The 23173-nt window shown below is 39.9% G+C and overlaps 1 protein-coding gene across 4 annotated transcripts in view; it reads left to right on the plus strand.

Moving 5' to 3' along the window:
- Positions 1-23173, plus strand: part of LOC125904188 (collagen alpha-1(XIV) chain-like) — a 332522-nt gene that overhangs the window by 164804 nt on the left and 144545 nt on the right. For all 4 annotated transcript variants that reach the window (XM_049601434.1, XM_049601435.1, XM_049601436.1 and 1 more), the window contains exons 22-23: positions 10386-10508; positions 11612-11761. In XM_049601434.1, the coding sequence (XP_049457391.1) occupies positions 10386-10508; positions 11612-11761 (273 nt within the window). The remainder of the gene's footprint in view (positions 1-10385; positions 10509-11611; positions 11762-23173) is intronic.

A 23173-nucleotide genomic window follows, 5' to 3' on the forward strand; every position in this document is an offset into this window, starting at 1 on the left:
GAGCATAGCTATGAGAGTGCCAGTGAGTCTCCGATCTCTGATCTCTCTGACCCACTAACAGCTGGTCAGAAAGTCAGTAGTACTCCCCTTCTTTCTCCTCTCACTGAGCTCATCCCCCCCATCAGTAAGCTGGACTCTTTTTCCACCACACCTGAGTTTCCTGCTCCCTTGAGTGAGTCTGAGGAAAAAAAAAAAAAAAAAAAAAGTAAACGGCATGACAACAAACCCACACCTTAGACCTTTATGTTATGTGCTTTCTTAATGTCACTACCTTGAATGTACAAGGCATAAAATCCAATGTTTTCAGACAGCAAAAGATTGATTATCTGTTGAATACCACCTTTGACATATTATGTACTCAGGAATTGCATTTGACAACAGATGAAGATGTTAAAAATGTGTGTGATATGTGGTCTAAAGGTAAAAGTGTTATTTCAATTGGTGAAAGTAGTGCGGATGGGGTAGGAATTTTCTTTAATTCTCAAGAGGTTAATATCATTAGGAGAAGGGACATAATTCCAGGTAGGCTTCTCATGATAGATTGTTTTTATAGAAATGATCGAATTATTAATGTATACACTCCACCCAAAAGTACTAAAAAAACAGCTTTTTAAAAGAGAATTTCTCTCAGTAGGATTTAATACCATTTTATGTGGAGATTTTAATACAGTTACATCAGAAAATGACAGACATAGTGCTGTACCTTTTACTTTGACATCTGAAGGTAAAGTATTAAAAGAAATATGTGAGGAGTTTAAATTCATTGATGTGTGTAGATCTTTGAATCCTTCTGGTTTTGATTTCACTAGATTTGATGCAAAAACAAAAACACGTATAGACAGAGTTTACGTATCATCTAATTTTAGAGTAAATAATTATTCAACTATTCTGAACAATTTTTCTGATCATCTCCTAGTCAAAGCATCAGTGTCTTCAGAAACCTCTGTTAAAAGAGGCTTCTGGAAACTGAATACACAGTGTTTAAAATACAATTATATAGTAATAGATTTAAAATCCAAAATTAATAAAATAACTCAATTAAGCATTATAACCAAATCAAACATTAAACTGTGGGAAATATTAAAATCCAGGGTGAAAGATTTCTACAAATTCAAAAGTAAAGAATTAAATAAATTCAGTTGAAGAAGAAATCATGTCCAACTTAAAATCAGAAATCGATAGCATGAATAATGAACTGTTGTTTAATATTTATAAACAAACAGAAATAAACAACAGAGGTAATTTAATATATGCACTGAAATCAGGACAAAAGCAAATTCAAGATAAATTTATTAAATCTATAAAAAATCAGTCTGGTGATGTTTTTCTCGATGAAAAACAGAAAAGGGAGGTGATCAGAAATTTATGTCAAGAATCTTATAAAAAGATTGATATTGATTCTGGATGTGTTGGTTTATTACTCGAATCTGTTCCCAGAAGCACTGCACTTAACGATAATTTTCTGTTAGGAGAAGTTAAAAAAGAGGAGGTGATTCAGGCTATCCAACAGTTGAAAGTAGATAAAAGTCCTGGTCCCAACGGTCTTCCTACTGAGTTTTATCAGTTATATATAGATGACATGTTAAGTGCCCTCACACTTATGTTTAATGAAGGTCTGCACTCTGGTACTTTTGGTGACTCTTTTTATGAAGGCGTGTTACACTTAATATATAAAAAAGGAGACAAGACAGATACAGACTCCTGACTATAATGAATACAGATTACAAAATATTAGCTAAAATAATAATGAATAGATTAAATGATACTCTAGATGATATTATAGAAAAAGAACAAACGTGCAATTAAAGGACGTCTGATGTGGGACAACTTGTGCACATTGAGAGAGACTCTACAAAAACGAGACTTTTTCATTATCAGGCTGGATCAAAAGAAAGCCTTTGATTATGTCTCTAGAGACTACTTGTGGTCTGTGTTGGAAGCAAATGGCTTCCCTAATGATTTTATTCATATGATCAGATGTCTGTATAGAAAGTCATGTGTCCGTATAAATGTTAATGGTGTACTAACTGATTCTTTTAACATAGAAAGAGGTGTAAAACCGGGCTGTCCACTGAGTGCTGCTTTATATATCTTAGCGATTAGCCCTTTAATCAAAATAATAAATGCTGACTCTTTGATATCCGGTAAATTTATTAATAATGGTTGCAATGTTAAAGCAGTGGCACATGCCGATGATGTTACCATTATAATAAAGAATCAGTTAGAGATGGATATTTTAATTAATCATTTGTGTCTTTATGAACTGGCGTTTGGTGCTAGATTAAACCATGAAAAGACTGAGGGAGTTTGGATAGGAACGGAGAGTAAAAAACTTCACTTAAATATTCAAGTAAAAGAAGAAATTAAAATACTTGGTTTGGCTCTCTGTAATAATGATTGTGGTGAACAAAATTGGGATGAAAAACTGAATATTGTTAAAGAAGAAATTCATAAATGGAGAAACAAAGATACTTATTATAAATCTAGAATTAACATAATGAAAACATACATTCTATCCAAACTCTTCTTTCTTGCTAATATATTTCCACCAACTCCCAGCATATTAAAACAATTAAATAAACAATGTGTGAACCTGGTCTGGGGAACCACCAGAGGAGTCACTAAACGTGACCTTTTGTTTAAAAGCAGAGAGTATGGAGGCCTTGGCGCCGCTGATTTGAGTGTTAGATTGATGATTGCTTTCGTTAAAAATGTGTCAGCAGCCATCTCAAGAAAAGCACCCTGGGTCGGTTTTGTTAAAAACTGAGAAAAAAAACGGGGCAGTGCAAGACAACACCCTTATTATAAATTACTATATTCAGATTTTTTATATGAACATAGATGTGTACAAATAAACTGGGTAAGTGATACAAGTAAAATAATTTTTAATAAAATAAATGATTTTAAATAAGGTGGTGTAATTAAAAATAAAAATATCTTAGAGAGAGATTATATGAAAGTAATTAAAATAATAAATGACAAAAGGTACTCAGAGAGCATCAGGGATGTCCGCTGGCTCATTTCAGTTTCCAGGCTCCCTGTGTGTGCTATTGTTTCATGGAGCTGTTATGTCACAACCACAGAATGTCCAGTGATTTACTGTAATGAACAAGAGACACAAAAACATCTGTTAATTGACTGTTATAGATCCCAACAAGTGTGGAACATTTTACATGGACTTGGTCTATCTTGTGACATCAATTACAACTCAGTAACTTACTTACTTACTGACTCATAACAGAAAACCACAATTCCACAGAAACACAAAGAACTGTATCAACTGGTCATTATTATCACTTCATACAAACTTTGGAAAACCAGATGTGCCATGTCCCTCCAACAGACTGTTATAGATAGAGACATGGTAATAAAACACATCCAGGCTGACCTCTGGAGGAGAAGGACATTAGACAAGAATCAAACTCTTCCGTGAAACATTTTGCACTTTTAATGCACTCTATTACGTGCACCTTGTTGCCTATTTGCACTTTATTATTGTAATGTGTATTTTTTTGTGAATGAGGGGTGTCGTCGTGTCTGATTTTCTGTGTTTTGGAACATGTTTTGGTTGTTGAAGTGTACTTTTTGTATGGAATTCAATAAAGTATTTTTGTAAAAAAAAAAAAAAAAGCAAAGGAGGACAAAGGAAGCACCAAGCGTCACCATAAAACTCCTCTGTGATAACATCTGTCAGACTCTATGTGGTGGAGTGAATCTCCTTTCTGAACTACAAGGAGACCCATGGTGTGTTTAACATCTTCCCGAAGAACATGATCCTTGATGCTGTCACTTACTCCAAGCACTCTGTGACTGCCACAGATGTGGCGTATGTTTGAAAGATGCAGGGATGAACGCTGTATGGCTTTGATGAAAAAAAAAAAGTCTTTAAATCCTGAAATCTGGTTTGCATGATTTAGGATTATATTTAAGGTGTTTTGGCAGCATTTCCCATAGGCTACACAATATTAAATTATTCAATACTTAAAATATAAAAAATATTAAATATATATCATCACTGTGCAGAGCCTATAAGTGTGAAATTTAACTACAATATATACATAGATAGAATATACAAGAATAGAATAAAAGTAAACATAACCGCATCCCTCAGGGGGTCTTGTGGGGGGTACTACGGGAGTATGGCGTGCCAGGCTTGCTGCTACGAGCCATCCGGTCCCTGTGTGACCAAAGTGAGAACTGTGTCCGCATACTTGGTGTGAAGTCGAACACGTTCTCGGTGGGTGTTGGCCTCCGCCAAGGTTGTCCCTTGTCACCAATCCTGTTTGTGACCTTCATGGACAGGATTTCGAGGCGTAGCCGGGGGGAGGAAGGGGTCCAGTTTGGGGACCTCGGAATTGCATCTCTGCTTTTCGCAGATGATGTGGTTTTGTTGGCTCCATCACACCGTGACCTCCAGCATGCACTGGAGCATTTTGCAGCCGAGTGTGAAGCAGTTGGGATGAGAGTCAGCACCTCCAAGTCTGAGGCCATGGTTCTCTGTCGGAAACCGGTGGATTGCCCTCTTCAGGTTGGGTTGAGAGTTACTGCCTCAAGTGAGGGAGTTTAAGTATCTTGGGGTCTTGTTCATGAGTGAGAGTAGAATGGAGCGCGAGATGGATCGGCGGGTTGGTGCGGCTTTTGCAGTGATGCGGGCCCTGCGCCGGTCTGTCGTGGTGAAGAGGGAGCTGAGCCGGAAAGCAAAGCTTTCGAGTTACTGGTCCATCTACTATGTCCCAACCCTCGCCTATAGTTATGAACTCTGGGTAGTGACCAAAATAATGAGATTGCGGATACAAGCGGTGGAAATGAGTTTCCTCCGTGGTGTGGCTGGGCTCAGCCTTAGAGATAGGGTGAGGAGCTCGGACATCCGGAGGGAGCTCGCTGCTCCCTCCGGATGTCCGCTGCTCCTTCGCGTTGAAAGGGGACAGTTGAGGTGATTTGGGCATCTGACTAGGATGCTCCCGGGCACGTTCCGCTGTTAGGAGGCCCCGCGGCAGACCCAGAACACGCTGGAGGGATTACGTATCTCGTCTGGCCTGGGAACACCTTGAGGTCCCCCAGGAGGAGCTGGAAAGCGTTGCTGGGGAGAGGGATGTCTGGGGTGCTTTGCTCGGCCTGCTGGATGGAAAATGGATGGATGGATAGATAACAAATTGCGAATCAGTTAATTAAGTCTACCGGATATTTGCTACCCTCAACCTGCTGTCCCAGCACACAATAGCAAACAGGATAGCACTTGTCACCACAGACTCATGAAACATCCTCAATGTTGTCTGGCAGCTGTTGAAAGACCTCAGCCTCCTCAGAAAATAAAGGCAGCTCTGGCCCTTCTTGTAGAGAGCTTCAGTGTTCTTGGAGCAGTCCAGTTTATTGTCAATATGCACTCCTAGGTACTTGTAGTCCTCCATAATGTCCACACTGACCTCATGGATGGAAACAGGGGTCACTGGTGCCTTTGCCCTCCTCAGATCCACAACCAGCTCCTTTGTCTTTGTCACATTAAGCTGTAGATGGTTCTGTTCACACCATATGACAAAGTCACCCATCACAGCTCTGTCCTCAGCCTCATCATCCTCACTGCTACATCCAGCAATCGCTAAGTCATCAGAAAACTTATGAAGATGTCAGGACTCTGTGTGGTACCTGAAGCCCAGGGTGTTGAGGGTGAAGAGGAAGGGAGAAGAACTGTCCCCTGTGGGGCCCCACTGTTGCTGACAACTCTCCCTGACATACAGTGCAAGCACACATACTGTGGTCTGCCTGTCGGGTAGCTTACAATCCAGGACACAAGAGGGGCATCCACTTGCATTGCTGTCAGCTTCTCACCCAGTAGAGCTGGCCTTATGGTGTTGAAAGCACTGGAGAAATCAAAAAACATGACCCACTACACTGTAAGCTATTGTACTATTGCAGGAACATTACTTTTGTTGTCATGGAAAAGCCGATACTTAAGCACGCTTGCTAGGCTAATTGCCGGCACCAACCTGTTGAACAGAAAACAGGCCAACTTTGTGTCTTTGTTCCCATCCTCTCTGTCAGTGCTCACCAGTGAAAATGAAAGTTAAACCTAACCCCAGATTTACTCTCGTTTTGGAACAACTTTGTCTTTGCTTCTGTTTTTTCAGTACTGTGTTTAAAATTTTCGTAGCTTCCAAAATGATGCCTGCTGCTTCCACCTGGTCGCTACCTTTTGAATAAAGTCTTTACCTTAGCAGCGCGCTGTTATTGGCTGGGGGTTGCACACCAATGCCCAAAGGTTGCAGCCCATTAAGCATCCCGAACACAGCAAAATAAGAAGAAAATCAGAAACTACAGACAGAGGGCAGAGTCCCCGCAGATAAATACAACACCACACACTGAGAGTGGGTTGTAAGTAATGATTGAGAGGGATTACTTCTATTTGTGTCTATACCTTGTTGAAGAGTATGTATTTAAAATCCAGTAAATTTCCCAGGATAGTTTGCGTCTGTTCCCGGGACAGAAAATGTGTCATTTTTGGCGAAAATATGAATTCCTAGTGAATGAGATTCATCCACCTGGGCCATTCAAATCTGTTGGGAATATTGGAGTTGTGCCTTTAGTTTAAACTTTTTAGTTTAACTGTAATATCTAGTGCATTGTTTCATAGTAATTATAAGGAAAATACTTTAACCCTTCCCCTCTAAAAGTTGATGATACATTTTAACAGCACCTCCAGTAGATGGTAAATGTCTCAGTAGAGAGGAGCACTTTGCTCAGGTGCAGTCTTTCTACCTCAGCCCTCCCTGCGTCTCTGTGCAGCTCATTACACTGGAGACAATTTCAGGGGAGTTAAAAGAGATAGCAACATGTCCTAGTAGCTCAATGTTCAACATCCATTTTCCTTACTGTAGAGCTGAAGACAGAAATATGTTGGAACCGTTCTTTTCCCTTTTGTTAAATGTGACTGATTGCTGCTGTGAATGCACCAGCAGAGCCTAATGATTTTCTCTGCTGCCAAGTGCATTACAGAACAAACACTCGACTTTCAGCGAGGAGGAAACGCTAAATTCAAGCCATTCATCTTTCCATTCCGTCACATCATGTCTCCCGTGCAGCGCATTACACACATTAGCAGACGCTAACGACATTCTCCGTTTTTTTAACGACGGGGCCTCCGACACCCGGTGATGATGAATGGTTCCTGTTAGCAAGTGAGGAATGGGAAGATAGCCCAGGGAGGAGCGACAGGGAATGCAGAGGGGGGAGATGATTGGGTTTTTTAGAGTGAAGATAGATGATGTGACAAAGGGAGCCGGTGTAATCTGGGGATTTGAACCTATGAGGGATGGGCTGAACGCTGAGGGAGGCATGACAGGGAATGCAGAGAGGATGATTGGGTTTTTAGCCTCAAACTAAAGATAGATAATGTGACAAAAGAGGCAGAAAAATCTGTGGGTTTGATCCACTGAGGGATGGGGTTATCGCTGAGAGAGGCGTGGCTGCGAATACAGAGAGAATGAGAGTTCTTGGTGATGTAAGAAAGAGAAAAAACAGGTAATGTGACATTATGAACTGTGGAGTTGAAATTATAAAGAATCATTGAAAGAGATACGGCCCGAGAACAGAAAGATAGTTGATTTTCAAACCTTCAGAGGGGAGGCAGATATTGTTACATGTTTAATCTGGACATTTGAAGCAATGAACAATAAGCTGATGTCTGACAGATGAAAAACTGAGGATGTTTGGATTTTTAAATTCTAAACATTTGGATCTTGATGGAGGAGAGAAGGATTTGAACCAGTCAGAGCCTGAGGAGATTTAAAAAAAAATGCTGACATTAAGACAAATGTTCAAAGGATTTTGTTTTTCAGGATGAAGACAGAAGGGTTTATTTTTTGAAACAAGGGCAAAGTACATAAGTAAGTACTGTCATAATAGCATGCAGTGGGGCCCATCGTTACCACCTTACACCACTGACATCAAGCCTCTAAACAGCTCCAACAAACTCACACCAAAAAGACTCAACTCTATTGTTAAACAGTTAGAAACACCAGCTGTGTGATGCTACAGTTAGCCTTTTATTTGCATTGTTACCTCGCGACCCAGTCTGGAGCATGTCAACCCTGCCTGACTGCACTGCCTCTTTATCTCTTCACAAATACCTGTGTAAGCCTCTACACATGTAGCCTACATGCAGTAATAAAAGAGAAACACTATAGCCTACTTTTGATGCAAAGTTTAACCTTTTTAATACATCTTTTTGTTCATTTTGTATGTTTTTTTTTATTTTTGTTTTACTATTAGCTAAGACTTTCAGACTGATTAAGAATGATTTTACTTTCACATCCTTGTATTTATAATGTTCATCTGGGGGCTGAGGGTAAATTGTCTTTTTCATAGTCTAATTTTGGCAGGTATGGAAGAGTCACGAAACTGGTTGTTGTTGTTGTTGTTGTTGTTGTTGTGGTGGTGGTGGTGTTAGCAGTAATGATGTCAGTTTGATTTGGTTCGGTCAGAGTTATGGAATATTTAATCATTCATATTTTAAAATGATCAGTTACTGTATCTGTATCAGCTATGAAAAGCAGGTAATTATTGGTTGTTGGTTGAAAGAAATCTATATCCTGCATCCCTATTTGTATTAACTCTATGGTTTCCAGTAAATATATGGGCTGGAGTGGGAAACATTGCAGAAGGAAATGGTAGAAAAAGATTATGACTTTATGAGTCCTTTACAGTCACAACAGTAGAATTACACCATGTTAGGAAAGCTGTGGCAGTGGCACGTGATCATACTTTATGATTTGGCTGCAGCACTGTAAGCTATACAGTGATTGAAAATCCCTACCCCCAGGGATACAGGAACTACAGCCTTTGAACAAAACTGAAACCAGCTTTGTGAACTCAGAACGCAGAATTAGTACCAGAGTTCCTAAAATGTTCCAAGGGTGCTGAAGAGTTCCTTTGGTCATTAATGGTTTGGCCATTAAATCTCCAGTTCCTCATTACTGTTAGGCCTGAAGGGCGAGGACACAGTAAGGAGTGTCAGAGAGAGCTCAGAGGATGATGGTAATTTTCTCAGGACCAGTGAGGGCACAGTGACGATAGAGAGTGCAACAGAAGAGGAAAGTATAACGTGGGGATTTGAACATGCAAGAATGCAGCACATACTGAGAGAGGGGACTGAACGCAGAGAGCTTTTTAATGCTCAACGACTGCAGAAGGTGAAGAGGGAAAATGAGGCAGAGGAGCCGTTATAATCTGGAGGTTTTAGTTGGTGAAATGGTTAGAGGGATGGATACTCAGGGAGGAATAATGGGACAGGGAGAGAATGATGGGAGGTTGTTAGAATTTGAAATGTGCAACAGAACGGCAGATTGACTCGGAGGGTTTAGACCTGAAAACGTCTCACATTTCCCATTAACCAAAGGGATCCTGAGAAGATTTGAATCTATCAGAAGGAACAGAATGGACTGCAGAGAGGTTATAAAATGTGTGTGAGTGCACAGATGGGCTGAAAATCACACATTCCTCAAAGAAAGGACTTTTTAAAATGTACTATTAATACCGTCCTGCCATTAGTTTCCTCTTCTAAAGTTCTGTCCCAGTTGTCAGTGATAACTCCTCTGGATTTAATATCTCTCTGACAGATTAATTCAACTGTACACTCAGTAACAGCAAAGGGACATTTTTCACTGTGCTGACTGTTGAAATTCTATTAAGTGTTATCAAATGTTATCCTTCTTTGACTTTTCCTCATTATCTTCGTCTCGCTAACTTCTGTCCTTCCAGCTTCTGCCTTTACTTTCTCTCTGCTGTGCGATGACAGTTTCCTTTAATCATTCTGACATGCAGAAGATTACAATTTTGGAAAATGTATTTAATTTGATTTACTTTATAACTACATTGTATTTTCTTATGTAAAGATTCATTTTTGCCATACTTCTTGTTTAATCCATTTGCCTTCCTTAAACCTTCTCTCCTGCTCTTACATTTGTCTCTTTCCTGTCATCCCCTCTCCACCTCCCGTCTTGCTCTTGTCTCTTTTTATCTGAGTATCCTCTCTTCCTCTAATCTTTCCTGTCTGTTTCTTTTTCAGTCTCCTTCTCCTCTCTCTCCTTATCTTTTTTTTTTTTTTTATCCCTCTCCCTGCTTTTGGTCCAGATGGATGTCCTTGTTGCATGTCGCCCACCTCTTTATCACCATAAGAGCTGTTAAAACAATACAGGGTGCATGTGGATCAAAAAGGTCAAATGAATTCCTCTAAAAGACACAGATGCATGATTAAATTATCTTTTCATGTCCTCTAAAATGCATTGTATTTGTTTTTCTAAATATAGATAATGCACTGATCATTATTTTACCTTGCTAACATTTCAGAAATGAAGTTTTTAATCAAAACATAAAATCTGTTTCTTCCCCAGTTCCTCTCTCAGCTCCAAAGAACCTGAGGGTATCAGAGGAATGGTACAACCGCTTTAGGATCAGCTGGGACGTTCCTCCTTCACCCACCATGGGCTACAGGGTTGTCTACCAGCCTCTCTCTGGTAAAGTACACACACAAACTGTGTCAGTCAGATGAAACCACATTTTACTGTTTTGTTTCGAGTATTACAGATTCCACAAAATAATATATTCAAACACTTTTTAACCTTTTGTAATACAGCCAAAAATCTAAAAATTGTTAGTGTCTTAATAACTTGGATATTTTTTTTCCTGAACAAGTCTGAGAGTCTCCTTAGAGGACTTTGGAACCCTTTCCAATGGGGAGCTGAACAAAAAGTGAAACTTATCTCTGCTCCCTTTGAAACCAGATTCCATTGACAAAAACAGAAATTTTACCTCACTGAACACAGGAGCTGCTGCAGGCCTTCGTTGTTTAGTTTGTTCGTGTTACTGTGTTAATTTGGTGTTTTGAAGAGTTAGCTCGGATTCACCAAAGTCCCACATTAACACAAACTACCAGCAGCTATCAATCAGCCAGGTAAAAATGACTGTTTTTGTCAGGGATGTTTGCCTTTAAAGGAGCAAAGATAAGTTTTACTTTGAGTTCAGTTCCCCGTTGGAAAGTGCAGCCTGTTTAGGAAGCAGGGAGCATATGACTGGATAAATAAGATGTGGATTATACAGCACGAACTGTGTGAGAATTTGTAAATGCATGTTTTGAAAATATTTTGCTGCTGTTAAATGCGATTCCCTTTTTTTTTAGGTAGTTAAGAATTTTCTCCGTTTTTGGATCTAATGAGCAGTAAAACTGTTTTTTTGGACAATCTATATGAGGTGTTTCAGGGCAGAGATGCATTCACAATGATATGAGATGAAGTTCACTTCAAACGTGAATGTGAACAGTCTTGACAAAAAGATTGGATATGGGGAAATAATCAGAATTGTGCATTGGGCCCTGTAATGTGAATGTAGCCACACAAATAAAAGACACAATTTTCCTGCATATTGTTTTCGTATACTTGTGCTTTTCAACTTTTTGGTACTATCTTGTTTTTAGTTATCTTCCACTCTCTCCTTAGTCACTGAAATTGAAGCTAATGATCATGAAGGTGCACGAAGTCACCCTTCTGTGCTCCTTCCACTCACTGACCGTTTGCCCCTCCTTGATGCATCTCCTCAATTATCCCTCGCCTCCCCTCTGCAGCCCCTGGACCAGCTCTGGAGACCTTTGTAGGAGAGGACGTGAACACAATGCTGATTGTCAACCTGCTGAGCGGGACCGAATACAGTGTCAAGGTCATCGCCTCCTACACCACCGGATCCAGCGAGGCTCTTTCAGGGAGGGCCAAGACCTGTAAGTTAAAAGTATAATAGAACTAATAAACATACCTGTACCTTACTGCTCTCCTCCTCAGCTTCCGCGCTTTCTCCAAATAATTCACCAACCTTTAGGATTTATTTTTAAACAGTGATTTAAGTAATTGTGAATCAGACAAATTTAAGTTTTCTCTTCCAAAACAGCCTCCCTGCACATTTCAGTGTGGCAGAATTCAAACTCAAATGTGGACATAAAGAGACCTCTTTGTGTTTGACAGATTTCACAGAGCACAGAGTAACATTCAATAAAGTAATTATATATTTATGTTTATAATAAATACCCTGCTATGGTTTATATGTCACCTGATAAAACTACATCCCCGTATTTGTTTCCCCATAGTTTATATCGCAATTTAATGCCATTTAGATAAACAGCTAATAGCATCAGTTATCATACCAACAATCACATCAAATCTCAATCTCTTCTTTTTTTGTTTTCTGTTGCCCAGCTGTTGATAGCTGGTTTTAGCCTTTTATTTTTACACAGATTATTTTTCGCTGGACATCCATGACAGCACCAGCTGCTGTTGGAGAGAAAAATCTTTTTCTCCCCACCAATTAGAGGAGCCAGTCAAACACTTCAGATGTTAATTCCATCATAGCCATCTGATGCTCTTTGCAGCAGTCACAACTAATTACAGGATACAGTCTTGAAATTTTATTGTGACCATCTTCGATGTAACCAGAACCACTGATTAAAAGATTTAGATGGAGGAGTTTTCAGCCACTGCCTTGTTAGCGCTACAGTCCTTCTTTATTTCTCTTTGTTCTTTTAAGAGTGGATAGTGGTTTACAATGAAGACGGTGTTAATTAGTTTGGGCTTTTATTGACGTACACTGTATGTATATCATCCTCTTTTCTTCAGCAATTGTTCCCCAAGAAATTTTTAGTAATTTGTGTTTATTATTACTAGGGCTTCAATGGTTTGTTGTATTTGTACCAAGCAGTTAGGGTTAGGTGCACGCAGTCACAAGCAGAATGTATCGTATGTAGATTGATGCATACGCAGAACCAAAGTTTACAAGCGCCAGTTTTGCCCAGTAACTTTCAGCTGAGCTGTGTTATGAATCAATGCTGTTTTTAGCACAATAAGCTGATCGTGGTGGGCACAAATGAAACTGCAGAGCAGAAAGACCCAGCTGTGGGTTCCTGATTAGGTACAATAGCAGTGGAGAGAGAGTTGGGTATAAGAGAAGGACGGTGTGTCAGCCTTGCTTCACTGTTGCAGGGTCTGTGAATGGGAACACATCCAACATGCACACATTGGACGCATCACCCAGATGTGCTGATCACCAGGACGAGGAAAAAACAAACCGCAGCGAGACTCCTTATCACTGCTGCTTCCAAGCAGCCTCAAGACGCCACAGCAGAATAGGATAAAACAATTACTGAAGCAGCTGGCATTTACATCGACATATAGCCAAGGTGGAACTGATTAAAACACGCAGTCAGGCTGGTGAATACAGTTTGCTGACAGAGACGCTAAATGCAGGTCAGGGTCAATGTGAATTGAAAACTACATCCCCATGGCGACATTAGTAACCCTACCCAAGCACAAAGCACAACAAGATATGACTGTGTAGTTGTGTTCATAACATAACAAAATTCTCTTGGTACACGACATTAAAAAGAAAAATATCCAGCAGGGTTGAAAATGTACTTTTCAGTCCACCTGCCAGTGTTGCTGGTGGTTCTCAATATCTACCAGACACTCAATAGATTACCATTGGTTTGTTTTTTTGGATAGTGAGTGAAGCAAATCTAGCACCCTCTTGCATATTTCACCAGCATCTGGCTAGTGCTACTTTCTAACGCTAGTGTCCAGCAACATTTATTTTTTGTCAAAAATACAAATCATTTCTGTCAAGCTTCATTCATCAAAAGAGTTGAACGCCCTGTCATAAATCAGGCTTTTAGTCTGTCTTCGGCATCTGCACTAGTGTCTGCTCAAAATAAATGAGAGCGGGTGCCCCATGTGCAAAGGCCCTGTTCTTGTCACAGAGGCCGCAGACTCAATTCCAATCCACAGGCCTTTGCTGCATGTCGTCCTCACTCTCTTTCCCCCATCATGTTAATAACTGTTCTGGCAATTAAAGGCAAAAAAGTCCTAAAAACTATATTAACATAAAAGAAAGAAATGAAAAGAAAATAAACTTTTTTTTTTTCACTGTGTCAAATTAGCACCATCTATGACTTCTGTGTTCCATTACCCTTAGCTACACATGTGTTTGTAATAGTCTTTGTAACTGCAGTACACTGACATTTTTCACGACAGTTTTTCATCTAATTAGCAGTAAAATCCGGCTCGGTGGGCAATTGTGGCCTATGAACCAATTTTAAATGGCCTATGGCTTGTCTCTCAAAATATTCTAAATATGGCTCATCGCACAATATTGGTTAATCAATTAAAATTACTCCACATTTTTTCTGTTTACTTCAGAATGACAGAACTATCTTACAGTCTGTAGACATGCACCAAGTAGAAACTACATAGGCAGAACTAATGTGTTTTCATGAACAGGCGGTAAACTAAAGCAACCCAAAAGTTACCTATCAGCAGACATTTTCTGCTAGGTAGCAAACAGGGCCACATCAGAGAAGTGCAAAGGTCGACGGCGAGGGATGCTGCTTTTGGGAGTCATGGAAAGTTTAATATGCATTCACTGAAAAAAGAAAGTTGACCTTGTCTCGTTTTTTTGCTTTGTTTTTTTTTTTTTCAATAACCCATATGATGTTAGATGCAGCTTGTCCTAGGTATTTTCAGATACACTTATCTGATCCCTGTTCAAGAAAGTTTAGACACCTCTGCTTTAACCAAAATAGATCAACTAGCCACACATGACTTTAACATCCCTCCGCCGGCAGAATTTTGTTTTAAGGAAAAACAAGGGCAAAGTTTTAAAATACAAAACATGTTTGTCCAAATCATGATGAACTATCATCAGACTGATAATGCTGCTCTCAGACAATCTTCTTATTGGTAACTTAATTGTTTTCTTGGCATTTCATTTTCTAAACCTGATCATTTATGTACCTTGTTATCGTTCTTCTCTGTCCAACGATCTCCACTAATCTAATCAGGGAAGCAGCTGGACACCTGCAAACATCAATACCTTGATATCTATCTGACACTTTAAAGGAAACGTCACCTAATCACATCTCTGCCCTGGAACGGACTGTAGATGTAATAGATTTGAGTAATCTCACCAGCGATGTGGACCCTTCCCGCGGCTTTTTGAGTGTCTGGCTCGGTTCGATCAATCAGTGCTTCTCAAGTACAGCCATTTGAGTAGGAGCCTGGATTTTCCTCTCCTGCATGATAATTAACCACTTCACTGCAGGCTGGCCTATTGGTGAAATAGCTGTTTTTGTAACTGAAAGGTCTGATTCACGGTTGATCTCTATGACAGCCAAAGTGAATGATAAAAACCACGTGACCCTTTGAAGTGTCCTTGAGCAGCACAGTGACCCTCCACCCTTTCATCTACTCTCATTTCTCTCCAGGTAAGAGCTCTCAATGCAAGTGTCAGCTTAATCCCCGAACATGGAGCTCTAAATGGGTTGCAGGCACGTCACTTTGCATCGGAGCCACACTTTCCTTCACTTGCATGACAATTAAGCACTTCTTGGTTGATTTGAAGGACAAGTTTGGGGGGGTTAGGCAAAGAAAACCTGAAGAAGATGGGTAAAGGAAGAAGAAAGATGGAGAGATGGGTGCAGTTGAAAAGAGACTATAATGATATGAGGCCAGTGAGCTCCCAGGAGGTGAATGGAGCGTCTGTCATTTTGCTCAGCAGCATGTTAATGAAGCAAGTGGACCAGTAGAGATGAGTGGACTGATGCTTCAATGTCACTCAGCAACACAAGTATCTCAGTAGTTGAGGACAAAAGGAGACTGGAGCTTCAGGTTTTTCTGTAATACCTTTTCACTGAGCTTTGGGTTTAAATTCAGTTTTACAGTTAATGATGGATGAACATTGTCATTTTAGCAAAACCGATGCCTGTTGTAGTTGAAAAGATACTGTACAAGTGCTTCATGTGAAAGAAGTCAGAAAGACCTGAACAATAAGCAGAAATAGCTGCTGCTATTGTATCTACCTTTAATATTTAAATTATACTTTAACTATAATCTGATGAGCTGTGATGCCTTTTGGTATGGTACCTCTGGAACCAAAAGTAACCCTTCAGACATGGTACCTAGACCCTAGTGTTTCCACTGCAAACAGTACCCTTAAATGTGAGTGGGATTGTTGTCACTCACTGCTCCATCCAGCACTTCCTGTATTTCCTCATCACTGGTGACACAGATGGAAGTCTGCACCTTGTTATCGTCCACAGAACGAGGTCGCACGCCGACATTTTCAGAACAAAGTAGAACAGGCTGCAGTGAGAGTCTCTCTCCAAGGGATATTTAAAAATAGCGGGTTTGTACATTTAGTCCGCCTAAGGCAAGCTCAGGGCTTTAATGTTGCCGTAGCCCACAAGAACTGTGCTTTTTTTATTTTCTCTGAGTGAGGATTAAAATACATGCCCCTCACGTAACCTGGTCGAGATTAATATATAAAAAAATTCTTGAAGATACCACTTTTTCCTTGGGATGGATATGAATTGTTGCATGTCTCAACTCCTTTAACTCTAATATAATAATAGTAGAATGAATGCCATAAAACTTTATTATTATTATTATTATTATTATTATTATCCAGTGTTGACACAGTTCAAGACACAGGTTAAAGTGCAGCCACACAATTTGGTAACAAAAAGAGATATTTTAAAGGCTACAGTAGAATGTAGGGCTGCACGATATTGGAAAAAACTGACATTGCCTATTTTATTTTTATTTTTTAAATATATATATTGCAATATCAAAAAATCCAAGAATTTTCACCAGATGACTTAAATCAATAAAATTAAAAAATAGTGGCGGGGCTTTTACTCACCACAACCGCAAAGGGCTAACAGCTGCATTTGAAACAGACTACACTATAAAAGGGCCGTTATTTATTAATCCCTCTGTGTGTTTATATTTTTACTTTTTATCCACTTCCATTGCCTTAATAATAGACTCACAAATCAGTCTTTAGACGCTTTGCTTAACTAAAGACTGATGACTTTCTCCCTGATTTTGTGTTTAGATGGGCGGATACAATTTCAGAGTTAAAAAAAATTCCCTATGTTGCAGAACCAATAGTAAATCTGCAGGGCGGTCCTTCGGTGGCTTGCTGAACTCTTGTGCTCATAAACATAGTCCGACTAGAAACACGTACAGCGGTACAAAATGGCTCAAGTCGCTGTAAGTCCTTCTCTGCAGAAAAGCACACGTTTGATAAAACGGAGTTAAATCTCTCGGCATCCATTTTCAAGGTCTCTGTGTGTTTGTTTCCTTGCGGACGAGAAAAGGGGGAGCGCACATTTCCGGGAGGGCGTGTCCTTTTCAAAAATGCAAGAGGCGTTGCTTTGTTGCCGGCCGTTTTCGCTGGTGTGTTAAACACACTTTAGAAAGGAGTGTCCCCAGACTATCAGAAGGCGGAGATCTCTGATTGTCTGGTGGCGAGACTACCTTGATAAAGTCTCATTTCAAATTTAACACTTCCTTATAACCCCTTATAACCTCGGCTAGAGAATCCCTCCATTTTCTAAAGAGGCTTTTATCGTGAAACATTTATAGGAACTTGTGGAGAAATCAGTGACTTTTATGTTTACGTAGGGTGCTTCAAATGTAGCTCCTGCCATCTGCTGGCGGTTTTTAGGTGATTACAACAACATTTTGGCTGGCACATGAACAGACACAGTGACTGAAATAATAGTAAAAGTAATAAATAGGAAAATAGGAAAATAGGACAAGAATAACCCGATGACATCACACACGTCGTGAAAGACGACCGGGGATAATTGGTGTGTACCATCGTCTAGTGTGTCATGTCTGTCACGGCACGATTTTTCCACAATCATGTAATGTGACATAGTGACTTTCAGAATAGGCAGAAAAGTCGTGTAGTGTGTACCAGGCATAAGTCCTCCTTTACCGTTTCCCTTTTTTTTTTTTTTTCCTACCTGTCTGCATTGGTCTTCGTAGCTTAGCGCCACACCGTTTCTCCCTCTTGCATGACGCTCATTTTCAGTGTGTGACTGCAGCGTGTGCATGAGAGGGAGAGCAGCTGCTGTTGTCAGAGAGGGAGAGACAGGGAGAGAGGGGAGCGGAGCGGAGTTTCAGAGCTGTTTTTCTGAAGCAAAACAAAAGTTTACATGTTCTAAAAAAAGAGAAAACATCGCATGTCCTGCGATGTGACTATTGCACATGCGCACATCATGATGCCGATGTTCAAACGATAGCGTGCGTATGCGTAATGACGTGAGGTATTACGTGGTATCGGATTGGTCATAGGCTGTACTTGCTGATGCACAATGTTGCATTTTAGGCAGTATCGGAGGCATTTCCAATACTGGTATCGGTACAACTCTAGTACCATCCACAACTTTTCACAGTGGAAATGGAAAAAAAAGTGCAGCCAACTGAACTGTACCATACCATAACGCACAGTGGAAACAGGGCTTAAGGGTGCAAAGCCCTAGTGATCAAACTTCACTTTTTAGAGTGGCCTGTTATTGTGACCACCCAAGGTACACTAATAAAGCTGTTTAATTAGCATCTTGATATGCCACCCCTGTCAGATGGATGAATTATGTGGAAAATGAGAAGTGCTTACTAACACGGATTTTAACAAATTTGCACCCGATATTTGAGAAATAAGCCTTTTGTGTGCATAGAAAACATTTTAGATCTTTCATTTCATCTCATGAAAATGGGACCAGAAACAAAAGTGTTATTTATTTTTGTTCAGTGTATTGAAAATCTACTCTGTACTTGTTTGGTCATTGTGAGTAAAGTTATTACTGATATTTCTCAGTTTTCTTCTGTGTGAACTTTAAGCATCAATAGTTAGGGTATACTCACATTATGGACCACAGTGTATTCAGTCACAGCAGTGGTAGTTTGTCTCCCACTCTCTGCACTATGCTCTTCAGATGCTAAATTGAGAACCCCTCTGTGTCCTCTAATTGAATCACACGCTGAGATTTTTACATGAACTCCGTGCAGAGATGCATTAGTCCAAAATAATGCATATTGGATATTTGGCTCAACTGGAAAGTGTTCTGTTTTGTCAGAGGGAATGTAAAATATATTGTGATGTACAAGGCTATTAACCAACTCACAGAAACATGCATGCTTATGTCTTTCAGAACAGTTGCTGCTTTCAAAAGTTGGGCGATAAAAGTGCATACATTCCATTTGCATTAATAGAGAGTGTGTGGGTTTGTTAGGGTGCATGTGTGTGTGTGTGTGTGTGTGTGTGTGTGTGTGTTTGTGTGTGTGTGCATAGGCTGCAAGCAAAGACAGTGAAGTTATATTACCGTCTCTGTAAGTAACACTGTGAAAAGCATGTCGGTGTCCTTGAAGCCAACAGGCCATACTTGTCATCATTTGTCATCTGGAAACACAATGCCATGTGGTTTCCCAGATGTGAGCTCAGTACAGTTAAATAGCGTGCAGAGAAGAATCCTTATGGGCATTATTTACTGTTCAGAAGAGTTTGTTTTTACATCTCAACACTATTTCAGTGTCATAATATCAAAATATGGTCTCTACAATCCATTTACAACTACATGTGCGGGCCTTCAGCTGACACTTGCATTGAGGAAGTCAGGGATATGGTAGTAGTAACCACCACAGGTGACTGTTATAGAAAGAGAGGAGGGATGGGAGAAATCTTCTTTCACAGTAGGCTATATGTAATTTAATATCACAGTAACGGTATATATCAAGATACAGTAAATGTTCTGTAAATTCAATCAAATAATAGTTTAAAATAAAAGAACTGTACTTCATCACAATATTAAAATGTCTCTTTTATCTTTCACCCAAACAAGAAAAAAAAGAAAATTAAAATTCTTTCAAAATGGAAGCTTTAAGGTTCCTTAGAACACCCCAGCCTCCACCTGGAGAGGCTGGGGTGAAGGAGGCAAAGCTTTGCCAGCAGCAGCAGCAGCAGCAGCAGTGGTGTGTAGCAGGGATCAGTGAGTAGGAAGCCATGTTTAAATGGGCTGCCTTGTTGTGAGAATGGGCTGTGATTGGTTTGTCCTTCAAACAGCTGTTTTTTATTCAAGTTTCTAGCCATAAATTACATTTTACAAGATTACATTTGAACACATCATGCTAACATAATAATTTACCTTCGCCCACTACTTATTCTTTTTTCTGAAAAGAGCTTAACCCAATGGGCCCTAGGCATTTTTGGGGTATTTTTACTGCCTTTACTTTTAAGCTCATATCACAGTCAGGACAATGTGGGCTATCCAGATTTATCCATCATTCCATGTCCTTCTATGTGCTTGTATTTTATATTAATTTTTATATTAATGAAAAAAACAAATCTGTGTGAGTAAATTCTTACATTTTTACATGCATCTCACCATAGCAAGTTGGAAGAAGACATATTCTGCCATATCTGAAGAGGGGAGACTCTCTGGAATCTGGCAATATAAGAACCATGATGCTGGGACATTCTGTCACTTCACAGTTGTCCAAAGCATGTGGTTTGTGCCAGGCGGACATGATTGCCAGTATTTTTTCATTATTGCAAGAAATTCCATTGACTCATTCACAAGTCAAAAATGTGTTTTATCTGAAAGAAACATGCAATATTTACATCTAAGATCATAGAAAAATAGTCACCCAAGTGCAATGATGTCCTTCAGGATAATATTTGCCACTTTGTTTGCAGTAAACAAAGCTTGTTGTTGTTTTTCAGTTTCAGTTATATATTGGGGGGGGCATTTTGGGCATTGGGGGGGACACATGTCCCCCTCATTGTATATGGTGACTACGGTCCTGTCATGCATGCATAATTAGGCTGCAGTTGTCTGGGTGCGCAAAGGTGAATTGGCTGGTTTTGTCATACAAAGTTTGATGGAGTGTCAACTGGACAATATGGAGATATTTGCATCTTGAAAGCCAGACTACAAATGTGGACAGACAGGGAGAAACACACACAAGCCTAAGACGTGGTAAGATACGATATTCCTCACTATATGAAGTCACTGATAACAAGATCTGTATAATGGATTGTAAAGAAATTCGTCAGGTTTTTATTTTGTAGACAATTCATCTGTATTTATAGTGTGATGGGACGACAGCACAATGATGTGTGTGGTATCATTGGAAAGCTCTGCTCCTGCACTTTCATGTGACATGTTACATAATAATGTAACTCAATGCAGCATCTTAGTATCGGGCACCCGCTGCTTAAAGCTAACGCTAAGTAGCTCCTGTCGTGCTTATGATAACACAGATTTGTTGTTCACAATGTAGCATTGTCAGAAAAACAATTGGGTGCATCCCCTGACACATCAGAAGTGAGTTTACTGCGTCCTTTTGTCCTAAAGGTGTCCCAGTGAAGATCTTTGTTCATCCCAAACATGTTTAGTATTGTCCCTGGTATGATGGGATGACATTAGTCTCGAGCCCTGCTTTTCAGCCTCTCCAAATGAGATGTGACACAACAGAAAAACATCAGCTACTGCCATACGTGAATGTCATCTTGTATGCCGACCGATGGCAGTCAACAAGGAGAATATCGGCAAACACTGATGTTTGGCTGCAAAATCGGTATCACGCAATCACGCAAAAATCCTGAGATCAGGCAAGAATTCAGCCCTGATTTGCTACACAACCTGCCCCAAATAGCTCCCATGGTAGAAACGGCCAAATCTCTACCAGTGGACATATTTCTACTGTCATATGGTATATACCAGAGTTTTTCAAACTTTCTGTGCCCAAGGCACACCAAAGGGCAAGCCAAAATCTCAAGACACGCCTTTATTTATATCTGTGCACAATAGCTTCCATAATGTGTGTTATCACTCTTATCACGACACAAGACAATAAAAATAAGAAATAATGAGGCAGGTAGCTTCGTTCCCTGTGAAGGTTTATTTAAATTGAATTATGTTTTTAGTTAGAGTTTGCCTCTTTAATGAGAAAACTAGTCCATACCCATTGGTAGCTTTGTCACCTTCTACCTATGCCAATCCTCAATGCCTATGTGCAGTTTCACATAGATTGACCACGTCAGTGAGTAGAAAAACATGGGACAGACAGAATGACTGACTGACAGAATGACACACTGACAGTTTCCGTGGTTATGTACAGCAAACCATAACATGACTTAGTCATACCAAAAATTAGAAAAAAAAACAAACATTGGGCCACAGGGGGAGCCACAGCGATCGGTCGCATTTTAGCCATGTTTAAGCATTTTTCTGTTGTTATAGCGCCACCCAGTTGCCAATTAGAGTTAAATTTCTCCAGTCACCTTGAGGCGTCCTGTTCTACATATCTACCAAGTTTAGTAAAAATCAATATGGCGGTTAGGCCTAGATAAGAAATTAGCTCTCTAGCGCCCCCATTTTGTTTGATGGGGTCAATAATGGAGGGGTCCCCTCAGATTATGTGTGGTCATATGCCTACAAAGTTGCGTGGTGATCGGTGAAACCCTTGAGATGTTATACACCTTTATGTGATGAGCCACGCCCTCCACAATATTCATTGCCTTATAGAAGCTCAGTTTTAGTAAGTTTTCCAACTTTTGCCAAGAGGGAACTTTAGATATTGGTCCCTAGATTATGTTCACCCAGTTTCATGCAGATCGGTCAAACTTCCTAGGAAGAGATTGATTTGAAGTGTTTTTCAAAAAATTCAAAATGGCGGAAAATCTATATAACCGGAAGTTATGGGTTCTTGAGGAGAAGCATCTCTGTGCAAAGTTTCATGTCTCTACAACATATGGGGCATGAGATATGTCCATTCAAAGTTTGCAATTTCAATCGGTTGCTATAGCGCCCCCTTTGGCCAATTGATGTAATATTGCGTCATTCACATCCTCCCATGACCCTCTACCACTGTGCCAAATTTCACATGGATTGACCAAGTCAAAACGTGAAACAGACACACCCACACACACACACACACACAGAGTTTTCGTCATTATATAGTAAGATGGGTGTGCACAACATACTGATACAGTCAATTAAAAAATAATTCATAACTTTTTTTATTGGCCCACTTGAATATTGCAATAATAATGAGTGGTTATCACAAAATCCCACAGTACACCAGGACTGGCATCACGGCACACCATTTGAGAACCACTGGTATATACCATCATATCGCCCAATCCTAACTGAGAGATGGTGAGAGATGCTCCTCAAACATACCACTGTAGAAAGCTTACTGTCCCCTTTGTGGAGCACTGGTCTTTAAAAATGTCACTAATGCACATGTATCCCCTGCTAAGACTGAAACATTCGTCAAAAATGCTTATTTTAAAG

This window comes from Epinephelus fuscoguttatus, linkage group LG17 (genome assembly GCF_011397635.1).
Source record: "Epinephelus fuscoguttatus linkage group LG17, E.fuscoguttatus.final_Chr_v1".
In the NCBI taxonomy this organism is placed as follows: Eukaryota; Metazoa; Chordata; class Actinopteri; order Perciformes; family Serranidae; genus Epinephelus; species Epinephelus fuscoguttatus.